Raw genomic sequence first — 27,917 nt, forward strand, 5'->3', positions numbered from 1 at the left:
AATGGAACCGTTCTAATTGGAGCAACTCAAGTCGCTCCCACTTAGAAAAAGGTTCCTGCACTACTTTGGGGGTGACTAGCATTGATTTCTATTAGAGAAGTCGTTTGCAAGCCACGCTGAAGTCACGCTGCACGGGGTGGCTTCAGTCAGGCGACTTGGAAGCTGCCCCAGTGTGAACCCAGCCTTACTGCACTGCTTCAGCTGTAGTTCAGGGAAGGCTAATTGGAAAGGCAGTTAGCCAATCACATAAGCAGGAAATTTGATTTCTGTACACTGAGGGTGTAAAGAACGTCAAGTGGCCGCACTGCAAGAATAAAATATTTTTGCTTTTGATTATTTTATAAAATAACAGCCTATGCAGATCTAAAATTAAATTGATTTAAAAAAAAATGGATTTTTGTAAAATCTTACCGTAAAATCCTTTTCTCTTAGCTCATCGACAGACGTAGTCCTCGGTGATACACCACCTTCGGGTTATGTTACCTCCGCAGGAGCAGGACTAGACAGGAAATTAAAAAGCTCTGGCCACACCCCAGGGGCAGTCCCAGAGGGTATATCCTCTCTCTCTCTCTGCCTCAGCAAATCAGTTATGTGAAAAAGCAGTGCTTAGAGAATTTAACCCAACCCAACTCCAAAACAGAGGGGCGGGGACTACGTCTGTCGATGAGCTAAGAGAAAAGGATTTTACGGTAAGATTTTACAAAAATCCATTTTTCTCTAGCGCTCATCGACAGACGTAGTCCTCGGTGATACACCACCTTCGGGACGTCCCAGAGCAGTATCACAACTGAGGGGTGGGAAAATGGAAATCAATCCCAATCTAGAAGGCCCAACCGGTGCCAACTAGAAGTTTACAATGCTCATCCTTAATGATGAGACTCAACCAAAAAAAGAGAAAACAATTTTTTTTTTTTTTTTTTTTTCAAACAGAAAAAAACCCTCGAGGTAGACCACCGGTCTCCTCAAATTGCGGCCTGCAAAACCTTGCGGCCAAATGAGGCATCCGCCGATGCCGTCACATCAATTTTATAGAATTTTGTAAAGGTATGTACCGACGACCAGGTGGCCGCCTTACATACCTGGACCACTGATGCCTGATGGCGAAAGGCCCAGGAAGTACTGAGCGCTCGAGTGGAGTGCGCCCTAACAGGGAACGGAGGACACTGACCCTTAATAGAATAAGCCTGTACCACCGTTTGTCTAATCCATTTGGCAATGGTCGCGGCAGATGCAGGCAAACCCTTTCTGGGGCCATCCGTGATCAGAAAAAGTGAATCCGTCTTACGGAATGATTCCGTAGCTTTCAGGTATACCCTGATTGCCCGAACCACATCTAAGGAATGCAACGCATGTTCCCAATGATGCTTGGGCTGAGGACACAAGGAAGGTAGTACAATATCTTCATTCAGATGAAAATCTGAAACCACCTTGGGAAGAAAAGATGGCTTAGGATGAAGTACTACCTTATCCCTATGAATCACTAGGTATGGTGACTGGCATGATAATGCAGCCAGTTCTGACACCCTGCGAGCAGAAGTAATAGCCACCAAGAAGGCCACCTTCTGGGATAGAGTAAGCAAGGGAATCTCCCTGATGTTTTCAAAGGGAGGTTTCTGTAGAACCGACAAAACCAAATTAAGGTCCCAGGGCGGTAAGGGCGCGCGGACTGGAGGAGCCAGGTGCCGCACCCCCTGGATGAAATTCCGCACCAAGGATTTGGTAGCTAAAGGCTTCTGAAAGAAGATTGCTAATGCTGAAACTTGACCCTTGATGGTGCTCAAGGCTAGCTTCTGCTCAACCCCTTGTTGCAAAAAGGCCAATATTCGAGTCACCGAATAGGTACGTGGAGGAAATCCTAAAGATTCGCACCACGCAATATAAGTCTTCCATGTGTGATAATAGACTTTGCTGGAAGTCGCTTTCCTTGCTTTAATAAGGGTAGGAATGACTGAAGTAGACAAACCTCTGTCCTTCAGTACTTGGGTCTCAATGGCCAGGCCATTAAAACCAGCGACTGTAAAGCACGAAGGTAAATTGGTCCTTGAGACCACAGACACTCCCTGAGACGAAGTTCCCACGGAACGTCTGCGACTAACATGTCCAAGTCGGCCAGGCCGGCTTGAGGAGGCCAGCCTAGAATTTCTAGGACCACTGGCGCTGATTGGATCTGAACCAGGCGTCCCTAGAGGTATCTGGCCCCGACCATCCGAGAAAGTCTGGTCGTTTTCTGTTCCCACACATTTATCAGATACCTGATTGCTATCAGGAAGGGTGATCTTTTCTGGTTGAACCTCAGGGACCGAAGTCACCCGACTAGAGGCTACTTGGCCTATCTGGTCAACCAGATCCGATTCCAGTGAGGTATCGGGACTAATCTTAGGAAAAGGTAAAGAAAAAGATCTTTTCAGGGAACGGTAACTACCGCTTCCTGTGGTACTTAAATGTTGGAAGGGAAGAATCGCACCGGTAGTGGTGGTTGATGCTCGATCTAATGTCCTGAATACCGGTGAAAACGTCCCCCCACCCTGAAACCGGGTGGGGGCGCACCTTCAGGCTGTGTACTCCTTTGCTTCGGGTTTGGCTGGGTTGGTCCCCTTCTTGAACCCTCCTGGAGGAGTCTTGCCTTTCCCGCTAGTACCAGCCGGGCGCCCTTTATGGGCGGTAAAGAAAGGTCCTCGCTTGTTGCGAGGTCCCTTAGCTTTTGCAGCCTGTGGCAAAAAAGTGCTCTTGCCCCCAGTGGCATCCTTAATGATTTCATCTAGGTTGGCTCCAAATAGACGATTCCCCTGAAAGGGGAGATTGGTCAAGGTCTTTTTGGAACCTAGGTCAGCTGACCAGCATTTTAACCACAGCACACGTCTGAGGATCACTGCTAACTTAGATGCATGCCCTAATAGGGGAGTAGTGTCCAAGGCTGCGTCACAGATAAACCGTAGCCCTTGTATGATCTGTTCCATCAAATTAGATGTCTCCTGGGGAATATCTTTTCCCCTAAGATCTTGGCGTACCATTTTCGCCCATTCCGTAAGTGTCTGGGAAACTAGACCAATAACGATTACTGGTCTAAATGCTGACCCTATCAGAGAAAAGATAGTGCGGGACTCTGCTTCTATCTTTCGATCCGCCGGATCCTTAAAGGACGAAGTGTCCTCCACTGGAATAACCGTGGCTTTATTCAGCCTGGAAATAGGCGGATCCACGACTGGTGGTACCGTCCATTTCTTAATGATGGATTCCTCAAACGGATAGCGTCTAGCAATACGCTTGGAAATAGTAAAGGTACGTTTAGAATGCTCCCATTCTCCTTTAATCTGATTACCAAAACATTTAGGTACAGGAAAAGCCTTCGCCGTCTTGATGGGCTTATTAGTCCCAAAAGGCCTCTCTGTTTCAGTTGCCTCTGCCGGTAAAGCCTCAAGTTTTAAGGTTTCTTGCACTGCCACAACTAGTGCGTCCACCAATGCTTCTTCCTGAATTATAGCAAGAGAAGAAGCGTCCTCCTCACTGTCTGAGGGGGCTTTACCTGGGATAACAGCCCTTGCAGAGGAACCTGCAACTGCCGTGACCATCTCTGAATCAGAGTCAGAGGTGTCAGATGGTATAGGGGTAGGCGGGGGTCGCTTCCTAGACCCCCGTCCCTGACAGGCCGCCTCCACCCGAGCCACCATAGACTCCAAAATTGCTGTAAATGACTCTATACTCTGTGCACCGGCGGGTCCCGAGGCCCCCTCGAGGGAAACAGGTGGGGGAATATGTGTGGCAGGGTCCATAATAACTCCAGTTACTTCCTGGATAATATAATTCAAAAGTAAAGAAAAAAACTTTTTTTTTTTTTTTTTTTTTTTCTGACCCCCAGCGCCACAAAAAGCCCCTTAGTGTTACCTGCTTAGGGATCCCTATCGATCGAGAGAGAGAGAGATAGACCCCCAGGCTCACCACTTGATGCTCAGAGTTAAACTGAAACAGCTTACAGCGCTGTCTCGACAAACAGGAAGTCTCTTGGCTGGCTGCCCAGGAAGAAAGGAGGCGGCTCCGCCCCTCTGCACGCCTTCCGGCGCCTCCCCCAAGCTCCACGAGGTGTAGGATCACCTCAAACATGGCCGCCCCCATGCTGGAGACACGAGGCTACGCCAAAATGGCGGCTCGTGCGATCCAGCAAAAAAAAATGGCGGCGGCCTAAACTGAATAGCGGTGTGCTGCAGGGCACACAACACTCTCTCTGCATGGGGATCTGGCGTGGTTGGCGGTACCGGCCCTGGCGGACCGCGTGGCCGTTCGGGAGGCCTGCTATTAGCTGGAGATCTGATTTGGAAGGCAGTCTACATGTCCGTGGCTTCTGACTGGTAGGTAGCTTATACTTAACCCATAAGATTCCCAGAATGCCACAGATTACATCTTTAAAACATGTATACAATAGATTGTTAGCTCCCAAGCCAAGCCTCCTGGCTTTTGCACACATAAATCACACTCAAAGTAGGAGGATTTGTGACATGTTATAGGATAGAAAGGACTCTTTCTTACCATACAGAGAGGGGCCCGCGTTCACCACAAAACCCGTCAGGGAAAAAGGGGGAACATACTACTCACCATACCGGAACCAGGCGGGCACCAACTCCTGACAGTACCCCTCTCCCCCGGGGCGGGAGGGCTGTCGACCGATACGGACGCCGTGACTCATGGTCTTTGGCGTTTCGGCGAGACGTTTAACTCGCGTGGACAGTCCTTTAATGGGACTTTGTCGCGGCCGACCCAGCGCGGAGCTATGGCCTGCACGTGCTCGTAGGCTGAACTGGGGTGACCACCGGATCTCAACATCCAGCCCGTCGCCCAGTTCAGCTTTCTTGCTTGAAGATCTCACAGGAACACTGGAGAAAAAAGCTGTCTAAAAAATCTTTTTAAGAAAAAAAAAAAAATCTTGCCAGGACCTAAGATCCCAGCAAGGTGTCTAGGTCCTTACTCCTAACTATACAGAAAATAACTGATTTGCTGAGGCAGAGAGAGAGAGGATATACCCTCTGGGACTGCCCCTAGGGTGTGGCCAGAGCTTTTTAATTTCCTGTCTAGTCCTGCTCCTGCGGAGGTAACATAACCCGAAGGTGGTGTATCACCGAGGACTACGTCTGTCGATGAGCGCTAGAGAAATGTAGTTTCCCTTGAAGGTGCGCAGCGATGTGTACACACCAAGATCGCACAGTGAGCATAGCGCATCTAACTAGAAGCCCAGCATTCCCCATTGCATGGCCTTGTGAGGAGGTCTGGGTGGGGGTGGTAGCAGATCTTACCTCTTTGGGTATGAAGGAGCTGCAGAGGGTGATAATGGACCAAAAGGAAATCCCAAAACACATGATGTATTTCCTGTTATAACGGTCCCCAAGATAACCAAATACAGGCGCCAGCACCATATAACTGACAATAAATACTAGAGGAAACAAGAGAAAGTTTATCATACCACTGGAGATACATTCGGGAAAAAAAAAAAAACATATATAATTTATTTAAAGTTATTAAAGGAAAAGTGGAAAAGCTTTGAGATTTCTTATTTCCTTTATTGGAGGCACAACAGGAGGTTAGAGGAAATCTCCCCAAAGTGAGCGGAATTGTCTTTCCTCTTGTTCTGGTGACAATGGTCAGCAGGACAAATAAGGGGTGACTCTCCCCAGCAGGGACAACAGCAGCAATAAAAAACCTGACATGTGATCAAGCTGTACAAAGGACATTGGGTAGCCTACTACAGATGAATCCAATGGAAGCCCTTCTATTTAAGAAATCTATCCGTTATCACCATTTCCCGCTAGTGACCCAAAAAGGACTATTACCAATGCATGAAGAACACCGACACTGTCCAGTCAATATTCTCAGAAAAAGCATCAACAGCTCTGGACACCGTGGATGGATTATTTCCTAACTACTTCTTTCAAATCACAACTCACCTGCCATTTAGGAGCGCAACATTCTATCCTATGAATTCTCCCTTTACTGATAACCCCCCCCCCCCAATCTGGGCTACCACCCTCCTCCCCTCATCTCCTTTTCATGTGACCCTTGTATTGTTCTTTCCTTCTTTTATTGTTTACCCCTCCCTCTGTCCCGCTTTTTTAGCCCCCTCTCTTTTTCTTGCTTTTTTTTTTGCTTCCCCCCCCTCCCTTTCCCCTGCCCCTTTCCTTCTTTTCTTTTTCCTTCTTTTCTTCCTTTTTCTCCTGTCTCTTTTCTTTTCCCTGTCCCTTTCCTTCCTTTCTTGCTTGCTTTCCCCTGTCCCTTTCCTTCCTTTCTTGCTTTCCCCCTGTCCCTTTCCTTCCTTACTTTCCCCTGTCCCTTTCCTTCCTTACTTTCCCCTGTCCCTTTCCTTCCTTACTTTCCCCTGTCCCTTTCCTTCCTTACTTTCCCCTGTCCCTTTCCTTCCTTACTTTCCCCTGTCCCTTTCTTTCCTTCCTTACTTTCCCCTGTCCCTTTCCTTCCTTACTTTCCCCTGTCCCTTTCCTTCCTTACTTTCCCCTGTCCCTTTCCTTCCTTACTTTCCCCTGTCCCTTTCCTTCCTTACTTTCCCCTGTCCCTTTCCTTCCTTACTTTCCCCTGTCCCTTTCCTTCCTTGCTTTCCCCTGTCCCTTTCCTTCCTTGCTTTCCCCTGTCCCTTTCCTTCCTTTCCCCCTGTCCCTTTCCTTCCTTTCCCCCTGTCCCTTTCCTTCCTTTCCCCCTGTCCCTCTCCTTCCTTTTACCCTGTCCCTTTCCTTCCTTTTCCCCTGTCCCTTTCCTTCCTTTTCCCCTGTCCCTTTTCTTCCTTTCTTGCTTCCCCGTCCCTTTCCTTCCTTTCTTGCTTTCCCCCTGTCCCTTTCCTTTTTCCTGGCTTTTTCCTTCTTTTCATTTCACTGCCCATTTCCTTCCTTTCTCTCCTTCTGCCCATTTCCATCTTTACTTTCCCTGCCCCTTTCCTTTCTTTCTTTCGCCACGGGCGCCACAGGGACGCCAGGTCATACGGGCGCTGCAGGGACGCCAGGTCACACGGGCTCCACAAGGAAAGACATTTTTTAATTTTTTATTTTCTATAATACACACAGAAACATAAGGTAGACAGAGGAAAAAAAACACACAAAAAAAGAAGAAAGCCAACAAATGAAACAGAATAAATGTAATAATGTGAGTTTGCACTACCTGTCTGTACCAATCCCGATTGGCTGTCTTGGATCCTTCCTTTATTTCTTTCCCCCTGTCCCTTTCCTTCCTTTCTTGCTTGCTTTCCCCCTGTCCCTTTCCTTCCTTTATTTATTTTCCCCTGTCCCTTTCCTTCCTTTCTTGCTTGCTTTCCCCTGTCCCTTTCCTTCCTTTCTTCCTTTCCCCCTGTCCCTTTCCTTCCTTTCTTTCCCCCTGTCCCTTTCCTTTTTCCTGGCTTTTTCCTTCTTTTCATTTCACTGCCCCTTTCCTTCCTTTCTTGCTTTCCCCCTGTCCCTTTCCTTCCTTTCTTGCTTTCCCCCTGTTCCTTTCCTTCCTTGCTTGCTTTCCCCCTGTTCCTTTCCTTCCTTGCTTGCTTTCCCCCTGTTCCTTTCCTTCCTTTCTTGCTTTGCCCTGTCCCTTTCCTTCCTTTCTTGCTTTCCCCCTGTCCCTTTCCTTCCTTTTCCCCTGTCCCTTTCCCCCTGTCCCTTTCCTTCCTTTTCCCCTGTCCCTTTCCTTCCTTTCTTGCTTTCCCCCTGTCCCTTTCCTTCCTTACTTTCCCCTGTCCCTTTCCTTCCTTACTTTCCCCTGTCCCTTTCCTTCCTTACTTTCCCCTGTCCCTTTCCTTCCTTACTTTCCCCTGTCCCTTTCCTTCCTTACTTTCCCCTGTCCCTTTCCTTCCTTACTTTCCCCTGCCCCTTTCCTTCCTTACTTTCCCCTGCCCCTTTCCTTCCTTTCTCTTCTTCTGCCCATTTCCATCTTTACTTTCCCTGCCCCTTTCCTTTCTTTCTTTCGCCATGGGCGCCACAGGGACGCCAGGTCATACGGGCGCTGCAGGGATGCCAGGTCACAGGGGCTCCACAAGGAAAGACATTTTTTAATTTTTTATTTTCTATAATACACACAGAAACATAAGGTAGACAGAGGAAAAAAAACACACAAAAAAAGAAAGCCAACAAATGAAACAGAATAAATGTAATAATGTGAGTTTGCACTACCTGTCTGTACCAATCCCGATTGGCTGTCTTGGATCCCGAAGGCGTCCTCAATATTGGGAAGCACTCCTGCAGGAGAGAGAACACCGATAATAACACCAGAACTAACGGCTCAAAGAATCTTTTCCCCAAGATTTCCCCGATTGCAGCTAAAAACTAACTGAGAGTGTCAGCATTTACACATCTACATCACCTACATTATAGGGATGTACCGATCCTATTTTTTGGTCCCGATCCCGATCTTTTGTTTTGTGAAATCGCCGATCCCGAGTCTGATCCGGAAGTACTGCTTTGTGAGCTTATAACAAAAAAATACTTCCGGATCGTTATCGGTATCGGCAGATACCTTATAATAATTTTGCATTCAAAATCTAAAAATGTCATGGGTTTAGCCTTTAAGAAGCTAAACTTCCCGCCTCCGGCAGATGGAACGAAAAGATACATTGTCATCATTGTGTTTACTTAAAGCGGAGTTCCGGGCACAAAATCGACCTAATCGATTTTGTGGCCATCCGCTTGCTCTTCTTCACCTGAAAAGTAATTTGATAGTTAGGATTATTTATTTTTTTTTTTTTTACTTACCTTGTAATTGTAGATAGAAATACTCACCTATTTTCCACTTCCTCCCTCTGTGGCCGCGGCCCGCGCCGTCACTTCCGGTTTGCAATGATTCCTGGGAGCTGAACGTCATCGCTCCCAGGAATCAATGCGACGGCACCGGCCCCGCTCGTCACTTCAGGTGCGATGCCGCATTCCCTGCTAAACAGCTTCTGGGCATGCCCAGAAGCTGTGTAGGAATGCGGCGCTGCACCGGAAGTGACGAGAGGGGCCGGTGAAGGAGCATTCTGGGAGAAGAAGACACGGAAGAGGACGCAGAAGATGATTGCGCCGGCTTCAGCTGCCCACAACAGAGATGGCAACGCTGGAGAAGAAATTGTATAAGTGAGTATTTCTTCTTGCAGGTAAGTGCGAACCGGGACAGATCAGAAGCTAGCCATTGTGGAATGTACTAGCCCTGGCTGTCCCGGGGGTATGCTCATTGAAAAAATGTTTTTGTGCCCGGAATTCCGCTTTAACTGGGAGACAAACAGGCATTTGCAGGAGGCTCTTTTTTTTTTTTTTTTCCTTTGACAGCTGTTCTCTGCTCCCCCACTGCTATGTAAAGAGCAAAACCGGATCGGCACGTGGATCTGTTAATTTTACCAATCCCCCGATCCAGCTATTTTGCCTGTATCGGGGCCGATATCCGATCCGATTATCGGATCGGTGCATCCCTACTACATTATACACATCTGATAACAAAGCTGAATGAATCAGTGGAGTGCTTTATCTCCCCTCCCTACCTTTCTGCACTATGCTATAGTTTCATGGCAATATATATTATCCTGTCATTTGTATACTAGCACAGTAAAATGCTCACGTGACACAAGCTTATTTACAACGCACCAAATTATTTCTTTAAAATGAACTGGTAATTTTTTATACGTTTCAGGAAACAGTTTACTTATAATAATGCATCTAAAAGATTCAATCTTGAGTAAATTTGTGTTAAAAAGTCACGTAAACCCTCACAAAGAACTGTTATTTGGTTTCTCTTGATCTGTAAAACTTGTGTTATGTTCGATCTGTTTGGTAAGTGCTGATCCTACCAGTGCTGTCCGGTGTGCTTTGCAGTGTTATCTCTAACAATGTTACCAAGAAGTATATTAGGAGTACAAAACAACTCCTGCTATGATATACAGGGGAAGCGTTCTGTAGTCCCAACTAGAGATGAGCTTGGGTGTGTTCAAGTTCGTACGTGTCCGATCCCGCCAGAAAGCCGACACTGCACTCCACTAATCACAGGCAGTGAGACATTTCCAGATCTGTGCAGCTGCGGATTGGTAAATGTCTCACTGCCTGTGATTAGCGGAGTGCAGTGTTGGCTTCCTGGCGGGATCGGGGACGTACGAACTCGAACACACCCGAGCTCATCCCTGGTCCCAACACACTTCCAGAACTAAGGTGACAACGCTGTTCCTCCATAGATACAGCACACTCAGTGTTGTCATTCTAGGAGAGAAAGTGATGCTGTTTTACGAAGGTTGAAATTCTTCACAAAATAAATAGTGTGAAGATTCACTTCAATGATTCAATCATGTGAAAGGCAAATTCCTGTTTTATGTATTTCATCTGCACATGATTGGATCATTAAAATGAATTACATCATTTAAGCCAAGAATGTTAAGTCTTATTTGAAGAAGCATCCCTTGTGAGGATCTGGCGGTCAATGGGAAGCAACCATATTTCTGCTACACACATTTAAAGGGGAGACTGCAGGTAAAAGGCACAGCACACATTCACATAGGGTTTAGGCGTACATTTCCATGAGCCTAATATAAGGTAAAGCGGAGTTCAACCCAAAAGGGGAAGTTCTGCTTGCGTGCTTCCCCCTCCCCTCCGCTGCCACGTTTGGCACCTCTCGGGGGGGGGGGGGGGGGTTGGGGGAGTGGGTACCTGTATTTTTGACAAGTTCGGCCCTTCTCCTCCTTCCCCCCCGCTGTTGGGTGATTCACAAAGCATAGCACACTTTGCGCATGCGCTGTAGGGAACCAGCTGTGAAGCCGCAAGGCTTCACTGCCAGTTTCCCTTACAAGGAATGGCAGCGGCAGCTCCGATTGAAAAATCGTCTGCGGTGCCGACTTCGCGGGATCCCTGGACAGGTAAGTGTCCTAATATAAAAAGTCAGCAGCTACAGTATTTGTAGCTGCGGACTTACTTTTTTGGTGGGGGTGCTGGAGCTCTGCTTTAAGGCTGATTTCACTTGTTTTTGGCACTGAAAGCAAACAGTCAGGCCTCTGACTCTAAAAAACAAAACAGAACAAAAAACAAACGTGCCATTAAATTGATATTAAAGTCTTGTTTTTTTAATAAAAAAAAAAAAACATGTCATACTTACCTGCTCTGTGTAGTGATTTTGCACAGAGCAGCCTGGATCCTCCTCTTCTCAGGTCCCACGTCAGCAATCCTAGCCCCTCCCTCCTGCCCCCAGTGCAAGCAGCTTGCTCTGGGGGCACCCGAGCTGAGCCGCTGCTGAGTGTGTCCATTCAGACATGGAGCTCGGGCTCGAACCCCCCCGTCCCCCCCCCCCTCCACCTCCTGATTGGCTTTTACTTTGCCAGCTGAAAAAAAAAAAAATTATATATATATATATAATATATATATATATATATATATATATATATATATATATATATATATATATATATATATATATATATATATATATATATATATATATATATATATATCTGAATGATGCCTGCAGCTGCGTCCATCATTCAGATATCCCCACTCAAAGTCCAGGACATCATATGACATCCTACGAGTGGGAAGTGGTTAAACTGCTTGACAAGTAAGGTATACACAAACTTCATATAATTGTATAACCAGCAGACAATTACCAGCCACTGTGAATCGGTCCATGTAGTTGAGGAGGTTGACGTAGAAGAGAATCAACACTATAGTGACGGAGTGCCTGTAGGAGATCCCCGTCAGTAGGTGTACGTCTCCATCTTCCCTCTCCTCATCTTCCTCTTCATCATCCACTTTCTTATTCTCCGGGCCCCTGGACCGCTCCTCCTCCGTGTCATCCGCCTGGGTCAAGAAGGGGGTCGCGTCCCCGACGCTGTGCCGTGACGCCATTTCCTTCTAAGGCACCAGAAATCCTGAGATATGCAATAACATTTTGTTACAGAGGACCTTTCAGATACAAGGATTTATGAATATATTCCTGATATGAGACAATAAACCACAAACAGTATCATAGTTAGAAGAGCTCCATTCAGTGACACTGCCTAGGCTCAGATGATGTCATCAGTCTGCTGCAGGCAAGAGAAAGCCTTTCCTCAGTCTCCCACACCCACTGATAAGACCACAATATTGTAACTTACAACACACATTGCAATAGATCCCCTGGGAGAGGAATTGATACAAATAGATTCGAATGGAGGCTTAGAACCTCAGCCAGGGCTTTATTGCTGTTGCTGCTGAAGAAAATTCCACGCACTGTTAAAAAAAAAAAGAACAAACAGCTGGAGGGCCGCAGTTTGAAGATCCCTGGTCTAGACGTTACTATCTTTGTTCAGGCATCATCCAGGGACACAATCTACATCCTGGACTGAGATTCTGGATCAGAAATTACACAATCATGTAAATCCCAGTACCTGTGCCATTCCTGGCTGTGTTCACAAATATCTAACACAGATCAGCCCTGGAAGAAGCTTCTCAATTTCATCTCATATCATCAGAGCTAAGACCCCATTCAGACTAGCGTGACTTGTCAGGCGACTTGTCAGCCTGACAAGTCGCACTCGGTCGCTCGCCATTGATTAGCACAGGACCCGTTCTAATAGGAGCGACACAAGTCGCTCCGACTTAGAAAAAGGGTCCTGTACTACTTTGGGGCAACCTGGGAGCGACTTGCATAGACTTCCATTATGTGAAGTCCCTGCAAGTCGTGCCGAAGTCGCCACTCGAAGTCGGATCGCGCCAGTCTGAATGGGCTGTCAAGCAGAGAGTCACCAAATAAAGCTCAAGGAGGGCTTTTTATTAGGGATACACCGATCCGACTTTTTTGGACCCGATACCGATATCTGGCGTTGTGAAATCGCCGATACCGGAACCGATCCGGAGCTACACAAAGCATGCGGCTGCAGTACAGAGCAAAGCCGCTGCTTCATGTGTACGGCTCCTCCATTCACAGGCGGAGTGCATCTGATATCACTCCGCCTGTGAGCCGGATCTATACAGGAAGTAGCGGCTCCCATCCCATACTACTACTACACCAAGTAAGGGATGGCTGAGCCGTTACTCAGCAAAAACCGGATCGGCCCATGGATCAGCCAATGTTACCGATCCCCCGATCCAGCTATAATGGCCATATCTTTTACTGCATATTATAGGTTTTGGTAGGTTTGACCTATCCTGGTGTACAGCTGCTTACCCATCCATTTGATTTTAAGCGCTGAATTTTTATTTTTATTGTATAATGGCCATATCGGCACCGATATCCGATCCGAATATCTGATCGGTGCATCCCTACTTTTTATCAATAAAAAGGTGGAGGATTTCTGCAATAACACTTTTGTATGTTGTGACCTGTCCGTGTTACTAAAAAGATCCAGTTTAAAGTGGTAGTATCCTCTGTGTAAAAAAAAAAAAACAAAAACCCTGCAGGACAATGGCATAATGTGCTAGTATGCATCGCATACTAGCACAGTATGAAACACTTACCTTAGAACGAAGCCCCAACATGGTCGCCCCGACACCGATGAGGGAGCCGACATGATCCCTCGGCGTCTCTACGCGCAGGAGTTCACTTTCCGGCCAGGAGCTCTGAAGGTCCGGCAAGATACGCTGGACCTTTAGAGTGCATGCGCCGCTGGTGTCAGCGGCTGCATGCAGGGTGAATATCTCCTAAGCCATGCAGGTTTAGGAGATATTCATTTTACCTATGGGTAAGCCTTATTATAGGCTCACCTGTAGGTAAAAGTTAAAAAGCGGAGTATACTCCCGCTTTAACCACTTGCTTACAGTGCATTTCACCCCCTTATTGCCCAGGCCAATATTCAGCTTTCAGCGCTGTCACACTTTGATTGACAATTCCGCGGTCATGCAACACTGTCCAGTACCTATATGACATTTTTATAATTTGTTTCATGCAAATAGGCCTCTTTCACACGGGCGTACCGCATGTCCGTATATCACCCTATCCTTTTGCGGGTGATATACGGACATAATGCGTGTCAATGGCATTGCGGATGTCAGCGGATGACCATCCGCTGACATCCGATTTGCGTCCTTTCATTTCTGTTCCGTTTTTTGGAACGGAACAGAACCCTATTTTTTCTTCCGTTGAAAAAACAGAAAGGACGCAAAATCGGATGTCAGCGGTGTCATTCGCAATGCCCATAGACTTACATTATGTCCGTATATCATCCACAATGCCCATAGACATGCATTATGTCCGCATATCATCCGCAAACAGATGGGATGATATGCGGGCATACGGAGCGGATGACACAAATGTCATCCGTGTCCGTAAAAAAAAAATAAAGTGCCGGAAAGGATCGCAATACGCTCCGCTCCGTGTGAAAGAGGCCATAGAGTTTTCTTTTGGTGGTATTTAATCACCAGTGGGGTTTTTTATTTTTTGCTAAACAAACAAAATATAAAACAGTTTTCATAGTTTGTTAGAAAAATTTGCAAACAGGTAATTTTTCTCCTTCATTAACCACTTTAGCCCCAGAAGGTTTTACCCCCTTAATGACCAGGCCATCTTTTGTGATTCGGCACTGCGTTGCTTTAACGGACAATTGCGCGGTCGTGCGACGCTGTACCCAAATACAATAGATGTCCTTTTCTTTTCCCACAAACAGAGCTTTCTTTTGGTGGTATTTGATCACCTCTGCGGCTTTTAGATTTTGCGCTATAAACAAAAAAAAAAAAAAAGAGCGACAATTTCGAAAAAAAAAAAACACCAATATTTTTTACTTTCTGCTATAAAACATTCCCAATAAAAAAAAAAAATCAAATTTTTTTTTATCATTTTAGGCCACTTTGTATTCCGCTACATATTTTTGGTAAAAAAAAAAAATAAATCCCAAAAAGCGTATTTTAATTGGTTTGCGCAAAAGTTATAACGTTTACAAACTATTGGATAGGTTTTTGGATTTTTTTTATTAGTAATGGCGGAGATCAGCAATTTCTAGCGGGACTGCGACATTGACAGATCGGACCCCTAACTGACATTGACACTTTTTTGGGGCCCAGTGACATTACTACAGTAATCTGTGCTAAATAATATGCACTGTTACTGTATAAATGACACTGGCAGGGAAGGGGTTAATACTGGGGGTGATCAAGGGGTTAAGTGTGCTCCTAGGGATTCCTTTCTAACTGTGGGGGGGAGGGGATGCACTAGACTCGCAGTGATGGCGAACCTTGGCACCCCAGATGTTTTGGAACTACATTTCCCATGATACTAATGTACTCTACAGTGTAATTGAGCATCATGGGAAATGTAGTTCCAAAACATCTGGAATGCCAAGGTTCGCCATCACTGCGAGGAAAAGAGAGATCTGTTTTTCTGCTTAGCTGAAACACAAGATCTCTCTCTTCCTCTGTGGCAGAACAGTGGTCTGCCTTGTTTACATAGGCAGACCACTGTTCTGTCATTCCGCCAAACTATTTTGCGCAGCTGGGCTGCCCTCCCACAGTATATATGTGGTGGACGGTCCGGAACTGGTTAACAGAAGTCAGTGTGAGCCTCATTGTGCTTACTAACTGTGGGGGGGGCTATGTGAAAGGCACACAGAGATCAGTGTTTTAGCTTAGCTGAGACACACAATCTCACTGTGCCTGTGTGACAGGAGAGCCGCCTGCTTTGTTTACATAGGCAGGCGGCTCTCCTGTCATTCTAGCCAAAGATCGCAGAAGGCCGGCGGCAATTTTGCCTGCTCCTCCCCCAGTCTGGCTCCAGCGGCGCCGGTGCGCTGCCAAGACCGCGTGCACATAATCACATAGACCTACATGATTATGTGCAGCCGAGACGCCCTGCCGCAGTAAATCTGCATGGGGCGATCGGCAAGTGGATAATGTGTGCTGATGAGGCGGCACTGATGAGGCACCGAGGGGCATTGACTGGCAGCACTGGTGGGCACTGCTTAGGAGGACTTATGGGCACTGGTAGGTAGCCCTGGTGAGGCAGCAGTGACTCTCCATGTTCAGGACCATAATTAAAGAGACTCATTCCCAGTGCCTGAACTGAAGGCAATAAGAAGAAGGTGGGTGTTGTTCTGGGGGTAAATTACGTTAAGAGATAGGCTGACTTTTAATATTAGGACACTTACCTGTCCTGGAATCAAGCGATGTCAGCACCCCAGCCAATGTTTCCATCGGCTGTCGGCTGCCGCCACCGCCATTGCCGGAGAGGGAACCCGGCAGTGAAGCCTTGCGACTTTACAGCTGGATTCCTACTGCGCATGCGAAAAGCGTGCAGCACTCTCTTACCGGCCTGGCAGCAGGGGAAGGAGAAGGGAGGTCGAACTGTTGACGTACCTTGCCGTGGCGAGGTCCGATGGAAGTGGGGACAGGGTACCTGTGAAAAAAAGGTACCTGCTCCCCCCCAAAAGGTACCAAATGTGGCACCGGGCTGGGAGGGGGGGGGGGGTGGATGGGATGAATCAGATAAGTGGAGATTCAACGTTTAGATGGAACTGCTCTTTAAAGTGAAACTCTGGAAGAATCAATATAATAAAAGTTAAAACATGCCACCTTAGTTAAAGCGGAGTTCAACCCAAAAGTGGAACTTCCGCTTTAGGTAGTTCTAACCCCCCGACATGCCACATTTGGCATGTCATTTTTTTGGGGGGGGGGGGGGGGGGGAACGGGTACCTAGTTTTGACAGGTACCCGCTCCCACTTCCGCTCGGAGCGCCGTGGCGCCCTGAGCGGAAGTTCTCCTCTCTCCCTCCCTCCCTGCAATCGTCTGGGACATGTCAGAGGTCCCAGAAGATTGCCGGCCAATCACGACGCGTAGCGCAACTCGCGCATGCGCAGTGCGTGCCCGGCTGTGAAGCCACAAACTGTCACAGCCGGGTGCCCACACCAGTGATGCCGGCGCCGGAGAGCAGAGAGGGAGAAGAGTGAGGCTTCGGGCGGCCGCATCGCTGGACCGTTGGACAGGTGAGTGTGTTAGGCTAGAACTCCGCTTTAAGGCAGAACTTAACCTTCCTATCATTTTCAGCCAAGGAAGCGGCCATCTTGGCCTCTGTTTAATCTACAACTGCCATGGTGATGCACATGTGATCAGTTATGACACCAGCCAGTGGATTGTTTAACAGTTTGGTTGAGAGCACAACCAATGTGACAGTTACATTCCCAGAACTGTTTTTTTTTTTTTTTTTGTAAACTGTTAAATGGAAGGGTTTTAGTTCCACTTTCACTGTAATGATCAGGATGTAACATCTGGAGGGCTGCCAGGAATGCTGGAATTTTCACTTGTAGTCCGAGTCATATACAGGGAGAGCTTTCATCTTCCGGTGCTGCTGCAGCAATTTACCCCCTCTTATGCTGGATACATGAGCCGAAAAATCGTTCGAAAATCTGTCATTTGGTCCATTCGTGATCAAATACCACCAAAAGAAAGCTCTATTTGTGGGAAAAAAAGGACATTCATTTTTATTAAGGTGCAGCGTCGCAGGACCATGCAATTGTACGTTAAAGTAACGCCGTGCCGAATTGCAAAAAATAGCCTGGTCATTAAGGGGGTAAAATCCTTCCGGTCCAGAAGTGGTTAAACCAGTTTGCAGAACTGAAAGCGAAAAAAAGGCAAAGTCAAAGTAACTACTGTGTCACGGTACTGACACCTCCACAGAAGCGGAAGTGAGCGGTCACGGGACTCTGCAGCAGAAAGGTAAAGATGCTGACAGCACAAGACATGGAGATGATCTCAGTCCAGGAGGTGGGGAGGGGGGGAGGGGTACCGCCTCGTCTCTGTCACATCACATGGGCTGATAAAGAGAATAAAGTGGTTTAGGTTACGACATTACTGACCGGCTACTACAACTCTCAGCATGTCATGTGCAAAACAGCAGAGTAGTCAACAGTCTTCAATAGGACCGTTCTTCAGTAGGGCTGTAATTCAGCAGTAAAAGTGGATCTAAACTGCAATTAAAGTGTTCTATAAACTATAGCAGGGGTCTTCAAACTATGGCCCTGCAGTTGTTCAGGAACTACAATTCCCATCATGCCGAGTCATGTCTGTGAATGTCAGAGTTTTACAATGCATCATGGGATGTGCAGTTCCACAACAGCTGGAGGGCCGCAGTTTGAAGATCCCTGATTCAATACCGGCCATTTTCACCCTCTTCCTGCCCAGGTCAATTTTTAGCTGTCGCGCTTTGAATGACAACTGCGCAGTCATGCAGCACTGCACCCAAATACATTTTTTTATCATTTTTTTTTCACATAGAGCTTTCTTTTGGTGGTATTTAACCACTTCAGCTCCGGAAGGATTTGCCCCCTCAATGACCAGGCCAGTTTTCGCGATTCGGCACTGCGTTACTTTAACAATTGCACGGTCATGCGACACTATCTAAATAAAATTGATGTCCTTTTTTTTCCCCCACAAATAGAGCTTTATTTTGGTGGTATTTGTTCACCTGTGCGATTTTTATTTTTTGCGCTATAAACAAAAAAAAAAAGAGCGACAGTTCTGGAAAAAAAAAAACAATATTTTTCACTCTCTGCTATATAACACCCCCCCCCCCCCCCAAAAAAAATTTAAAATCAAAATTTTTTCATCCTTTTAGGCCAATTTGTTTTCGGTCACATATCTTTGGTAAAAAAAAAAAAACGCAATAAGCGTATTTTGATTGGTTTGCGCAAAAGTTATTGCGTCTACAATCTAGGGCAGGGGTGGGGAACCTGCGGCCCGGCCCGCACAATCGCGTCCAGCCCCCCCGTGCCGCTGTGTCAGAAGGAGCCTATGGCTCCGTCCTAACAGTGTGAGTCTCAGAAAAGGGTGGACACGGGGCGCAGAGCAGTGCGCCCCAAGCCCACCCATTTGTGTGACAATAGCAAATGAAAATTCGCTATTGTAACACAGATCCTCCCCCTGGCCAATCAGGAAGTGGGTTTGAAACCCGCTTCCTGATTGGCCGAAAAGGCGAACACATGCCATTGGTCAAGGAGGAGGCGGGAGGACTCGAGGAGAAGCCGCCACTGCAGGTAAGTGCACTGGCTTTGTGCATTGAAAGGGGGCACGCCGTGGTCAGTCTGGCATTGAAAGGGGGCACGCCGTGGTCAGTCTGGCATTGAAAGGGGGCACGCTGTGGTCAGTCTGCATTGATGGGGGGCACGCCGTGGTCAGTCTGCATTGAAAGAGGGCACACTATACCTTGATTACTGAAGGCCCCTTTCAAACTTTTGTGACCTCAAAGTCACGCAATTTTTTACAGCGTTTTTTGCTGCAAAGCAATGCCTATTACATTTATGCATACATTTTGTACGGCCCCCGAATGATGTTACAAAAATCCAAATGGCCTTTGGTATAAAAAAGGTTCCCCACCCCTGATCTAAGGGAAAGATTTATGTCATTTTTATTTAGTAAATTTTTTACTAGTAATGGCGGCAATCTGCGATTTTTAGCGGTGTTGCGACATTGCGGCGGACAGATCGGACCCCTAACTGACATTTTTGACACTTTTGGGGGGACCAGTGACATTACTACAGTAATCAGTGCTAAAAATATGCACTTGTGCTGTAATAATGACACTGGCAGGGAAGGGATTAACCTAGGGGTGATCAAAGGGTTAAGTGTGAGCCTAGGGGAGTGCTTTCTAACTGTGGGGGGAGGGGCTTGTGAAATGATCATAGAGACCTGTGATCCTATATAGAAGGCGCTCTGTGATCATTTCAGAGAGAAGAACGGTCGGCTGTGTTTACAACATCTGACTGTTCTTCCGTCTCTCAGCGGGGAACGATTGCGGGTGGCCGGCAGTAATTGCAGCGGCCGGTCCCGCAAGTGGTTAATCATCACTGGGTTTTTTATCATCTGCTAAACAAAATATTTAAAAAAATCCCTTTTCTTAGTTTCGGTTATAAAATTTTGCAAAAAGGTAATTTTTCTCCTTCGCTGATGTGTGCTGATAAGGAGCCACTAATGGACACTCATAAGACTGCACTGATGGACACTGACAAGCACTGATGAGCCTGCACTGATGGACATTGATAAGCACTGATGAGCCTGCACTGATGGACACTGATGAGCACTGATAAGCCTGCACTGATGGACATTGATAAGCACTGATGAGCCTGCACTGATAAGCCTGCACTGATGGACATTGATAAGCACTGATGAGCCTGCACTGATGGACATTGATAAGCACTGATGAGCCTGCACTGATGGACACTGATAAGCACTGATGAGCCTGCACTGATGGACACTGATGAGCCTGCACTGATGGACACTGATAAGCACTGATGAGCCTGCACTGATAAGCACTGATAAGCCTGCACTGATGAGCCTCCACTGATGGACATTGATAAGCACTGATGAGCCTGCACTGATGGACACTGATAAGCACTGATGAGCTTGCACTGATGGACACTGATAAGCACTGATGGACACTGATGAGCACTGATGAGCCTGCACTGATGGACACTGATAAGCATGCACTGATGGACATTGATAAGCACTGATGAGCCTGCACTGATGGACACTGATAAGCACGGATGAGCCTGCACTGATGGACATTGATAAGCACTGATGAGCCTGCACTGATGGACACTGATGAGCACTGATAAGCCTGCACTGATGGACACTGATGAGCCTGCACTGATGGACACTGATGAGCACTGATGAGCCTGCACTGATAAGCCTGCACTGATGGACATTGATAAGCACTGATGAGCCTGCACTGATGGACATTGATAAGCACTGATGAGCCTGCACTGGACACTGATAAGCACTGATGAGCCTGCACTGATGGACACTGATAAGCACTGATGAGCCTGCACTGATAAGCACTAATAAGCCTGCACTGATGAGCCTCCACTGATGGACATTGATAAGCACTGATGAGCCTGCACTGATGGACACTGATAAGCACTGATGAGCCTGCACTGATGGACACTGATAAGCACTGATGAGCTTGCACTGATGGACACTGATAAGCACTGATGGACACTGATGAGCACTGATGAGCCTGCACTGATGGACACTGATAAGCACTGATGAGCCTGCACTGATGGACACTGATAAGCACTGATGAGCCTGCACTGATGGACACTGATAAGCATGCACTGATGGACATTGATAAGCACTGATGAGCCTGCACTGATGGACACTGATAAGCACGGATGAGCCTGCACTGATGGACACTGATAAGCACTGATGAGCCTGCACTGATGGACACTGTTTATAAGTGTAAAGGTCCCGTCAAACTTGCTGGTTACCAGATCTCCTCGCCTCAAACAGTGACAGTGTGTGAGGAAAGGAATGCTGATAACCGTCAGGTTTGTTTACATGTGAACAGTTGTGATTGGACACAGCTGATCACATGGTAAAGGGCCGCTGTCAGTCAGGGGTCCGATCTGTCGGCTGCAATGTCGCAGTCCAGCAAAAAATAAAAAATAAAAAAAAGTACAAATCTTTCCCGTAGTTAGTAAATGTAATAACTTTTGCGCAAACCAATTAAAATACGCTTATTGCGTTTTTAACAAAAATATGTAGCAGAAAACAAATTGGCCTAAAATGTTAAATAATTTAGATTTTTAAATTTTTTTTTTTTTGGGGGGGGGGGGGGGGAATGTTATATAGCAGAATGTAAAAAATATTGTTTTTTTTTTTTCAGAATTGTCGCTCTTTTTTTGTTTATAGCGCAAAAATTAAAAAAACGCAGAGGTGATTAAATACCACCAAAATAAAGATCTATTTGTGGGGAAAAAAAGGACATCAATTTTATTTAGGTACAGCGTCGCACGACGTGCAATTTTCCGTTAAAATAACGCAGTGGCGAATCAAAAAAATATGGCCTGGTCATTAAGGGGGCAAATCCGTCCGGTCCAGAACTGGTTAATTGTCACCCAAACATCCAAAAGGAGACTACAAGTGGCCGTTCCATCAGAAAATCTGCCCCGAGAAATGCCATGCAGCCATTTCTGGAGCATTGTATAGACTGGAAGTGGCTACAAAGAGGCTGCAGGAAATCCTCACCACTGAGCTGCAACAAAAGGGAAAGTATTTACATTTTATATGGCAATACTGAGGACAGGCGGGGATTTAGCAAAGGACATGTTATTAGGTGAGCGTTTACATGCAAAGAGTGTGATTGGTTCAGGATGGTTACACCCGGGAAGACGCTGCGACGGCGACACCCCCGGGAAGACGCTGCGACGGTGACACCCCCGGGAAGACGCTGCGACGGTGACACCCCCGGGAAGACGCTGCGACGGTGACACCCCCGGGAAGACGCTGCGACGGTGACACCCCCGGGAAGACGCTGCGACGGTGACACCCCCGGGAAGACGCTGCGACGGTGACACCCCCGGGAAGACGCTGCGACGGTGACACCCCCGGGAAGACGCTGCGACGGTGACACCCCCGGGAAGACGCTGCGACGGTGACACCCCCGGGAAGACGCTGCGACGGTGACACCCCCGGGAAGACGCTGCGACGGTGACACCCCCGGGAAGACGCTGCGACGGTGACACCCCCGGGAAGACGCTGCGACGGTGACACCCCCGGGAAGACGCTGCGACGGTGACACCCCCGGGAAGACGCTGCGACGGTGACACCCCCGGGAAGACGCTGCGACGGTGACACCCCCGGGAAGACGCTGCGACGGTGACACCCCCGGGAAGACGCTGCGACGGTGACACCCGGGAAGACGCTGCGACGGTGACACCCGGGAAGACGCTGTGACGGTGACACCCCCGGGAAGAAGCTGCAATGGTGACACCCGGGAAGAAGCTGCAATGGTGACACCCGGGAAGAAGCTGCGATCGTGACACCCGGGAAGACGCTGCGATCGTGACACCCGGGAAGACGATGTGATGGTGACACCCGGGAAGACGCTGTGATGGTGACACCTGGGAAGATGCTGTGATGGTGACACCTGGGAAGATGCTGTGATGGTGACACCCGGGAAGATGCTGTGATGGTGACACCCGGGAAGATGCTGTGACGGTGACACCCGGGAAGATGCTGTGACGGTGACACCCGGGAAGACGCTGCGATGTTTACTCAGGCTGGGTGGACACACATGGAATTACAGAAGCATCACAAGGCTGCAGAATATTACAGGCCTGTGTTGTTCTAGATTAGATTTATATGATCACAGATATCACACAGTGCGGATTTATCCGCTGGTAAACAAGCCGGCTTTACTATGGGCTGTACTGAGGGGATCCTGCTGGAAGGTGAAACCCATGCAAACACCTTCACCCCCTTCCTGCACAGACCAATTTTCAGCTTAAGGCTCTGTTCACAGATGAGCGTTTTTCAGCTCATAAAACGCTCATCTGTGAAAATCCAAAACGCTCAACAATCAAAATCCCATTCATTTCAATGGCCCCTGTTCACATCTGAGCATTTTGTCCCCTGAAGCAAAACGCCTGTACCTGAAAAAAGTACAGGAGCTTCTTTTTGGGCTGATTACCAGCGTTTTTGTTAGATGTCAATGCCTGCCTCCAAAAACGCGGTAAAAATCGCGCTAAAGTGTGAATGCAGCCTTAGGCTACGTTCACATGTCCACGTATCGATCGCGGGCAGAATCACCGCGATTCCGCCCGCGATCCGGAAATCATTGCAAATCGCGGGACGCCTGTGCGTTGCCCGTGATTTGCAATAGCCCCCCAAACTCTGTGCGATGTTGCCGCGATTTCCGCCTGCCGAATTGCGGTAACATTGCGCAAAAAAAAATTGCGGGACGCATGACGCCCCAAAGAAGCTCTTGTACTTTTTATGGGCGTCATGCATCTTGCGATTTTTTTTTGCGCGATGTTACAGGGATTGGGCAGGCGGAAATCGCGGCAACATCGCACAGAGTTTGGGGTGGGGGGAGCCCACACGCAGCAGGTTCCAAGGGGGGGGGGGGGAGCCCGCAGGCAGCAGGATCCAAGGGGGGGGGACCGCAGGCAGCAGGATCCAAGGGGGGGGGCCCGCAGGCAGCAGGATCCAAGGGGGGGGGCCCGCAGGCAGCAGGATCCAAGGGGGGGGGGCCCGCAGGCAGCAGGATCCAAGGGGCGAGCCCGCAGGCAGCAGGATCCAAGGGGGGGGCCCGCAGGCAGCAGGATCCAAGGGGGGGGGGGCCCGCAGGCAGCAGGATCCAAGGGGGGGGCCCGCAGGCAGCAGGATCCAAGGGGGGGGGACCGCAGGCAGCAGGATCCAAGGGGGGGGGCCCGCAGGCAGCAGGATCCAAGGGGGGGGGCCCGCAGGCAGCAGGATCCAAGGGGGGGGGCCCGCAGGCAGCAGGATCCAAGGGGGGGGGCCCGCAGGCAGCAGGATCCAAGGGGGGGGGCCCGCAGGCAGCAGGATCCAAGGGGCGGGCCCGCAGGCAGCAGGATCCAAGGGGGGGGCCCGCAGGCAGCAGGATCCAAGGGGGGGGGGGGGCCCGCAGGCAGCAGGATCCAAGGGGGGGGGGGCCCGCAGGCAGCAGGATCCAAGGGGGGGGGGGCCCGCAGGCAGCAGGATCCAAGGGGGGGGGGCCCGCAGGCAGCAGGATCCAAGGGGGGGGGCCCGCAGGCAGCAGGATCCAAGGGGGGGGGCCCGCAGGCAGCAGGATCCAAGGGGGGGGCCCGCAGGCAGCAGGATCCAAGGGGGGGGCCCGCAGGCAGCAGGATCCAAGGGGGGGGGCCCGCAGGCAGCAGGATCCAAGGGGGGGCCACATGCAAGATTTAGGGGTCCCCATGTAACTCAATCAGCGGGATCTGAGGGGGGCCCAGACACAACAGGGTCAGAGAGGGGCCCGAATGCAGCAGGATTCGGGGGAGGCCCCCACACATTACTATCTGAGGGGGGAGGGGTCAGCACCATCTGAGGGGCCCCTGACAAACACTAAGGGCCCCCAGTGGTCACAAATAATGAGAACTGAATGGGAATGTTTTGCTGAAAAATAATTCCTGAATCCCAAAAACAATGGCCGACTCCCAGTCTGGGGCCCAAAGGCGTATGGGGGCCACAGCTTTGCCCGGGCTCCTTGTTACCAGGAGGACTACAAGTCCCAGCACTGCACTATTCATGTCATATAATAAGCCTCCTCCACACACACACAGGCCATGCTGGGACTTCTAGTGCCCGGCCAGGATGAATAATAACCCAGCTCTGCCCTCACTCACCCCCCGGTCGGTCCAATAGGAGAACTCCTCCGCTCTCCGGTTTATTGTCTCTCTCTGTCCGCTCTGCCTGTCACTTCCGCTCAGTCGGGCGCCATCTTGGTACTCCTCAGTCATGTGACTGACCCTCTGGCAGCATGTGACTGAGACACACCAGCAGTCAGGTGACAGGCGGCTCTGCGCATGCGCTACCCTGCGCTCATTGTTTACATAGAAACAGCTGAAGGGTATGATAGATCTGTTTCAGGAGGAGAAATTCCATCATCATCATCATAATAATAATAATAATAATAATAATAATAATAATAATAATAAACTCAACTGACAAATAGAAATATCACCTAGAGGTGGAATATTTATTTGCATCAGGCTAAAGCCCTATCACCGATTAGTTACCATAGTGATTGTTTTTCGGCATATATGGACAGGCAATGGTAGATGTGGTTTAGTAAATTGTGAATTTGATGGCTGAACGAGATAAGTGTAAAAAAAAAAAAAAAAAAATCCTTCCCCCACCAATATTATAAAAATAAAAAACAAAAAAAAAAAAACCCTTCCCCCACCAATATTATAAAAATAAAAAACAAAAAAAAAAAAACCCTTCCCCCACCAATATTATAAAAAAAATAAAAAACCTTCCCCCACCAATACTATAAAAAAAGAAAAACGAAAAAAAAAACCTTCCCCCCCAATATTATAAAAAAAAATGAAAAAATAACCCTTCCCCCACCATTATTATAAAAATAAAAAAAAAAAACCCTTCCCCCACCAATATTTAAAAAAAAACGAAAAAAAAACCTTCCCCCACCAATATTATAAAAAAAAACCCTTCCCCACCAATATTATAAAAAAAAACCTCCCCCCACCAATATTATAAAAAAAAAAACCTTCCCCCACCAATATTATAAAAAAAAAAACACTTCCCCCACCAATATTATAAAAAAAAAAATAAAAAAACCTTCCCCCACCAATATTATAAAAAAAAAATAAAAAACCTTCCCCCACCAATATTATAAAAAAAATAAAAAACCTTCCCCCACCAATACTATAAAAAAAGAAAAACGAAAAAAAAAACCTTCCCCCCCAATATTATAAAAAAAAATGAAAAAATAACCCTTCCCCCACCATTATTATAAAAATAAAAAAAAAAACCCTTCCCCCACCAATATTTAAAAAAAAACGAAAAAAAAACCTTCCCCCACCAATATTATAAAAAAAACCCCTTCCCCACCAATATTATAAAAAAAACCTCCCCCCACCAATATTATAAAAAAAAAACCTTCCCCCACCAATATTATAAAAAAAAAAAAAACACTTCCCCCACCAATATTATAAAAAAAAACCCCTTCCCCCACCAATATTATAAAAAAAATAAAAAAAACCTTCCCCCACCAATATTATAAAAAAAAATAAAAAAAACCTTCCCCCACCAATATTATAAAAAAAAAAACCTTCCCCCACCAATATTATAAAAAAATAAAAAAAACCTTCCCCCACCAATATTATAAAAAAAATAAAAAACCTTCCCCCACCAATATTATAAAAAAGAAAAACGAAAAAAAAAAAAAACCTTCCCCCACGAATATTATATAAAAAAGAAAAAAACAACCCCTTCCCTCACCAATATTATACAATTTCCCCTTAATTCTCTGGGGGTGTCTGACAGGTGACATGATGTGTGGGGGTCCTCCTCCCCTGCGCTCATCCCCAGAACTGCACTGATGATATGATTGTGACAGTTGTCACCATCACTGGGGATGAAAGACAGACACTATATGTGGGGTTTGTTATTGTTAGGTGCCGGTATTCCACTATTACACTGAGCCCAGGCTGGTACGGGGATGTACTCCTCGGGGGCGGGTCCATGACACCCTGCGCTCACAGGAAGTGGCTGGAATGATGTTGGGCTCTGCTTCTAAAGAAAAATTCACCCAACATTCACATATGTTTTCCAATAGAACCATATTTGGTGAAAGTTGTGTGAATTGTGGGTGAAAACACTGATAGAAACTAAATCTGTGTACCCAACAATTTACAGCGTCCGTCTATCTGTCTGTCTGTCTGTCTGTCTGTCTGTCTGTCTGTCTGTCTGTCTGTCTGTCTGTCTGTCTGTCTGTCTGTCTGTCTGTCTGTCTGTCTACCTACCTACCTACCTACCTACCTATCTATCTATCTATCTATCTATCTATCTATCTATCTATCTATCTATCTATCTATCTATCTATCTATCTATCTATCTATCTATCTATCTATCTATCTACGAATGCTCCACTGACCAGAAGTGATCAAACAGGAAGTGACATAGGTGACGTAAAGAAGCTCCATCCAGCGTGTTTCGTCATCTTGATATCAGAAGCAAGATCTATCTATCTATCTATCTATCTATCTATCTATCTATCTATCTATCTATCTATCTATCTATCTATCTATCTATCTATCTATCTATCTATCTATCTATCTATCTATCTATCTATCTATCTATCTATCCAAGAACGCTCCACTGACCAGAAGTGAGCAAACAGGAAGTGACATAGGTGATGTAAAGAAGCTCCGTCCAAAGTGTTTCGTCATCTTGACATCTTCAGAAGCAGGCTATACACATTACAATCTGACCATACAATCGCTGTACAATTTAGCAAAAATTGCAATATGAGGACCTACCTAATCTATGCAGTCAGACAGGTCCTGGCACTACATTTGCTACAGCTAGGGTTGCACTGATACCGGTTTATTACCGGCCACTATGAGTACCGATACATTTGGTCAAATACTTGCCAATACTGAGTTCCGGTACCTTCACAGTGCGATTTCAGCCCATCCAAAATGAATAGACTCAAACTGCGCTGCAAAGAATCGCATGCGATTTGAACAGGAATACAATGCGATTCCTGACCGAATT

At 47.3% G+C, this 27,917-nt stretch overlaps 1 protein-coding gene across 2 annotated transcripts in view; it reads right to left on the reverse strand.

Annotated features, from left to right (window-relative positions):
• SPNS1 (SPNS lysolipid transporter 1, lysophospholipid) overlaps window positions 1-25,134 on the reverse strand; it is a 45,486-nt gene extending 20,352 nt beyond the window's left edge. Inside the window, exons 1-4 of one of the 2 annotated variants that reach the window (XM_082262294.1) lie at window positions 25,022-25,134; window positions 11,582-11,845; window positions 8,142-8,207; window positions 5,283-5,419 (exon numbers count right to left, since the gene is read on the reverse strand). In XM_082262294.1, coding sequence (XP_082118420.1) covers window positions 5,283-5,419; window positions 8,142-8,207; window positions 11,582-11,822 — 444 coding nt within the window. In that variant the 5' untranslated portion in view covers window positions 11,823-11,845; window positions 25,022-25,134. Of the gene's footprint in view, window positions 1-5,282; window positions 5,420-7,146; window positions 7,176-8,141; window positions 8,208-11,581; window positions 11,846-25,021 lie in introns of those variants that run through there. The other variant, XM_082262295.1, reaches the window with a different exon arrangement.
• Between the last annotated feature and the right edge of the window lie 2,783 nt (window positions 25,135-27,917).

This window comes from Pelophylax lessonae, assembly GCF_965119305.1.
Source record: "Pelophylax lessonae genome assembly, chromosome: 6".
NCBI lineage: Eukaryota > Metazoa > Chordata > Amphibia > Anura > Ranidae > Pelophylax > Pelophylax lessonae.